Below are 5,684 nucleotides of genomic sequence, written 5' to 3'. Positions count from 1 at the left end.
TATATATATATATATATATATATATATATATATATATATATATGTCAATATCTCTAAAAAAGTTAAAATATATGTTTGTATATGTGTGTGTGATACGCTGATTTTAATGTGACGCCAAAAACGAAGTTTCCTGATGTCACTGTGGCAGTCAACGTGTTAACTTCTAAAGTTTATATGTTTTACCTAAATTGTGTATCTTACCGCTCACATTCCATGCACCTTCGTATTGAGGTGCGTAGGTCGAAACTCCGAACAGAAAATCCTTGGGAAAGGTGTTGTTATCTAGGATATCCTTTTCGAGTTTGACAGACACTCCTTGGACCGATCGAAATATGCATGGCAGCACTGCTAGTATAAAAATCATTACGAGGCTCGTGCACGTCATTGCGCCACGTATATTCCGCAAGATAAACCTAATGTAACTGCTATTATCTGGCAAGCGCGAGTCATGCCAATGGCGAAGTCAGGTCATTATGCGCTTAGTAACGTTTTATAGTAAATTTAAAATTCAATAACAGTCGTCATTATCATTTTAACGTAAAGATATTGTCAGTTAAATCGAAGGCATTAACCTCTTAAGCCAAGAAAGAAATGTTCATATCACGATTGAAATAATCAAATGCCTAGAATAAAGAATAAAATAATTTTTCATAAATTCAATTATTTTTACATGCTTATATTAAGTATAAATATAAATATAAGTATAAATATAAATAATATATAATAAATATAAGTAAAATAGTTAAAAAATCGAAATAAACATTATAAACATACTTGACAATATTACAAATTCTTCAATATTATTGTAGCAACGTTGTATTAATTATTTCTAGCTTACTGGGAGCTAAATAAAAGATATTTTACAATTAAATCTAAAATTTTATTATTCTACAGCTCAGTTAAAGTATGAGACTGTAATAACCAACGTCGAAAAAGATATTTATTTGCGATTATATTCAATTTTCCATATAAGATATATTTGTACCTACTTTATACATTTCTATGTACTTATTTAATTATAGAAGATGATAAACTATATTCCACTAAATATTATCTATCAATTATGGTGAATCACTTAATATTATAGTGAATGTAAAATTTATTAGGCTTTGTAAATTTAATTTAAGGTAAGCCAACATTATTCTTTACAATTCATAAAGCATTGTTGCTCTGATATTTCCACATCAGAATATTTATTCTCAATTAAGGTAGCATATACTGTTAATGCATTGTGTGATCGTGTTGCAAAGCTCATAAATTTTAACTTTCCGTATTTATTAAGCAAATGAAATGTGCAAGAATATACACTAGATTTTAACACAATTTTAACACAGTTTTAAGACAATTTTAAATAATCCAAATATGCATTGTTTTTACTGTAATATTTGAATCCTATTTTTACAATCAATTTTTCAACCTGTTACTTTCCTACTCAAATTAAACGTTCTATTTTAAAAAGTTTCTATGTATCTAATATATTTATTTATTATTATGAGTGACTATTAAATAGAAACATCGCAAGTACAAAGAAAAATGCCTTTTATTAAAAACATTCATAATTCGTTTGTACAAATAACACATATTTTATATCATATACAGTAATGTTATCAGCGTAAAATCGTATACAAATATTCCAAATCGTTTAGTAAGGTCGCTATAAAACAAATGTGTTACGATAGACAGTTACATAATGATTACGAAAATATACAGAACCAGTCTCCAAATCCCTCCACGGTCTCCAAGATGTAAAAGGATTTTGAGCACTATAGAGAGGTTGTATATGCGGACCTAAAATTTGTTTTGAAATAGACACATTCTGTTCTGCTTTTTCTGCTGATATGGTAGTTAAAATTAACGGACAGTGTCTAATCCGTGATAAAAATATGCTCCGCGAACATGTCCACTCATTACTAAAATCTGCTTGAAATTCTATAATTACATCTGGTCTTTTAAAGGACGGACCAGCTACATATATATGGTAAAATTTATTATAAATTTCAACATGAAGCACTATCTTCCTGTTCTTGCAGATATAACAAAGTTCTATGTCATAATGATCCTCCTCAAAATTTGGCCCTACTAGTACAATTGTTAGATCCTTTATGGGAGATAAGAGATGTAAAAGAATTTCCCAAGCATTGAAATATACTCTTTCTAAGGCATTTAGTGCTACTATGTGAATAACATATTTAATTCCAAATTTTTTAGATGAGTGTAGTATATATAAACCAGCATTCATTATACCACTAATAAATGTTAACGGTCCTGAGACATAATCATAGTAGAAATATTCAGAATTCGTTGCATCTGTATCATTTTTTCGTACGAGAGGGCACACATATGATGCAATAAATGCGTTTATGTCACTAAAATATATTCCTCGACCATAAAGATTAGTGAATTTTTGCACAGTGAATTTGCATACAAGAGCCAAGAAATTAATGTTGATATATAATACAAAATGTTGGCATTTTGACTTATGCAAACTTTGAAATATATGTATATGGTCAATGCAATAATATTCCGAATAACACGTTCCACAATGTACCAAATTAATCTGTCTATGACAAATAGAGCATGATTTTGCAAAAAGAATCATCTGTTCTTCATACGGCTTTAGCTTACGTGGAATCCATTTTTTAATTGTGCTTAAAAATTGTTGTCTTAACGTGATCCAATTAGTTAAACCTAAAGCACAGTCTCGACCTATTTCATTCTCTCGTAAGAAGCGTTTTATATATCCACAAATCTGCATATGTTGTGGAAGATGCAACAATCTGTGTTCAGGAGTGCAATAGAAGATCAAATCGCACAGATTACATGATATAAAACATCCATTGTTTAGTTTCATGCAGACATGGCAAATGTTTTCGTGAAAGAAGCTATTATAATTATTAACATGTGAACGGATTTCGTTCACATTACTTTAGTAAAATAGTTCATGGTAGAATATTTTGTTTGGCGTATGATATCAATTTAAAAATGAAGTGTGTTGCTTGTTGTAATAGAAATAATGTCTATCTACAGCAGATTTATAACTGAGCAGCTTACAATTCAGATCTATAACAGACGACTGTAGAAACGGCATTAAGAAGTCCTCTGTTTCGCTAGTTAATATTGACAAACTGATTTGAGTATTTAAAAATATAACGAAATACGAATAACCGTTATAGAATAGAATGTTGTACATAGACGCGCATGGGATACTTATAAATTTTTATTACATGTAACTTGTGTATCAAAACAAAATATTGAAGAAGAAGGGGAGAAGTTGAAAGTTTTTGAATAATCATTAATATGTTGAAAACGTGAAAATATGAGATATTGTTGATATGTATATACCTTACTAACAAATATATACAGATGGTATACATATGCCCTGTAAACAATATATAGGGTGAGTCATTTTAATCGAATCAGACAAATATCTCGAAAAATATGGAAGATACTGAAAAATATTTCAAACAAAAGTTATATAATTCGGAGGGGGACATAAGATGGTGCAATTGGCTTGACCCTGTATAGTCGTTTGAAAGTCACGTTCAAATTGAAGATTACCTTCAATTTCTTAAATAGAAACCTCCATTTTTCATTGCACATTCTTGTAGCTTACCTCGAGAGCTTTCCAAAACACTGTGATAAAATATTTTTTTCATTAAGTATCTTTTGAGTTAAAAGGCTTCAAAATTACAGTATTGTTGCCATTAGCATTGGTATTCAAGGTGTTCGACCGACAACTAAAACCTTTTGAATGTTGTTCAGGGTCATGATCTTGACAACATTTGTTCAAGGCAATTGGAGACTGTTCCTAATATTTTCATTTCTTCAAATTTTACAGTGGAAACAAAAGTAATAATTTAAAATCATAGGATAACATGTGGAGTCCGATTGACTCTAAAGGATCATATGAAGATTACAATGCTATGATTATTAAAGAAATTTATTAATGGGATTTCACACGTGTGCTTCTTTGTGGCCCCGACGTAGCATTGTGACCTTCATGATCCTTTAGAGTCAATCGGACTCCACGATCGGATTACCCCATGATTTTAAATTATTATTTTTGTTTTCACTGAAAAATTTGAAAAAATAAAAATATTAGGAACAGCCTTCCATTGTCTTGACCTTGACAAATGTTGTCAAGATCATGGCCCTGAACAACATTCAAAAGATTTTAGCCATCGGTCGAACACCTTGGATACTAATGCTAATGGCAACAATATTGTAACTTTGAAGCTTTTAACTTGAAAGATACTTAATGAAAAAATATTTTATTAGTGTTTTGGAAAGCTCTCGAGGTAAGCTACAAGAATAATGAAAAATGGAGGTTTCTATTTAAGAAATTGAAGATAATCTTCAAGTAACTTTCAAACGACTATCCAGGGTCAAGTCAATTGCACCATCTTATGTCCCCCTCCGAACCATACAACTTTTGTTTGAAATATTTTTCCGTAATTTCCATATTTTTCGAGATATCTGCCTGGTTCGATTAAAATGACTCCCTATATATATAATACCGTAAAAATTGAAAAATATATGTCAAGGTAATTAATAAATTTCTGATTTAAACTGGCTTAATATGGATATCGATATAAATATATTTAATATAGGACAAGTTTATGACGCCCCACAATAAAACATAAAACTTTATAATCTTATTCTGGAAATTAATGTAAACAGAATATCCTAATTACAAATATAATATCGTAATGTCGTAAAATATATTACTTTTATCGCTCTTTCCAATATTCTGTATATTTTCGTGGATATATGCCTTCAGTTAGGATTCCGATCAATCATACTCCACTAGATATTAACTATTAAATGTAAATCTTTAATATATTTAACTTGTAAATTAGTTAATAAAGACTAGACCTTATAAACCAACTTTTTTCTTTTTGTAACAACTCGCATGGTATCTGTGCCTTAACTTTTGCTATATTTCCGCATACAAAGAAAATCTAACATGTATTATTAAAATATTATACGATAGTTTTGCGACATTGCAAAAATTATAATTTCAACTTTCTTAAATATTATATTTTTAACTTTCTCTAGTAATTATGTAAATTATGTACACGAAAGATAAACAAGGATTTTGAAGGAAGGCATGTATCAAGACAATTCTTATGTACATATTATTGGAATACTTTGTTTATGTTTACTGAAGTATATATACAATGTGTCTCACACTCCTCCGGGCATTTTGTGGAAACCTAGAACAGGTGAACATAAAAGTCCTATACCGTTGTGCGATATTCGCAATATTTATCGAGATATTAATAGTAGAAAACTCGTAAACGATCATGCAGAATATGTGGTAAATGAGTTATAGTAGCGACGACTGTCGTCGTGCACTTATACTTTAGGACAAATTGAACAAGAAAGTCCTCTACCACTTTCCAAATAATCACATAGGTTTTTAATTATTAATTAAAGAAGATTATTGCACGATTTTGCATGATAATGCACCCATTTTCTTTAATTAATAATTAAAAATCTATGTGATTATTTGCAAAATGGTAAAGGACTTTTTTGTTCAACTAGACCTAAAGTATAAGTACACAACGGCAGCTATCATAACTCATTTACCATATCCTGCATGATCATTCACCAATTTTGTACAAATAATATCTTGATAATTATTGTGAATATCGCGAATGGTATAGAGCTTTTATGTTCAC

General features: G+C 29.8%; 1 protein-coding gene across 1 annotated transcript in view; it reads right to left on the bottom strand.

Moving 5' to 3' along the window:
• The window catches only part of LOC116849625 (myrosinase 1-like), an 8,357-nt gene extending 7,874 nt beyond the window's left edge, over positions 1-483 (bottom strand). Inside the window, exon 1 of the mRNA XM_032826953.1 lies at positions 202-483. Coding sequence (XP_032682844.1) covers positions 202-385 — 184 coding nt within the window. The 5' untranslated portion in view covers positions 386-483. The remainder of the gene's footprint in view (positions 1-201) is intronic.
• Positions 484-5,684: the final 5,201 nt, after the last annotated feature.

This window comes from Odontomachus brunneus, unplaced genomic scaffold (assembly GCF_010583005.1).
Source record: "Odontomachus brunneus isolate Ranch 3 - 2012 unplaced genomic scaffold, Obru_v1 Obru_scaffold_121, whole genome shotgun sequence".
Taxonomy (NCBI): domain Eukaryota; kingdom Metazoa; phylum Arthropoda; class Insecta; order Hymenoptera; family Formicidae; genus Odontomachus; species Odontomachus brunneus.
The sequence above is the reverse complement of the archived record's forward strand: the minus strand, read 5'-3'. Positions and strand labels throughout refer to the sequence as shown.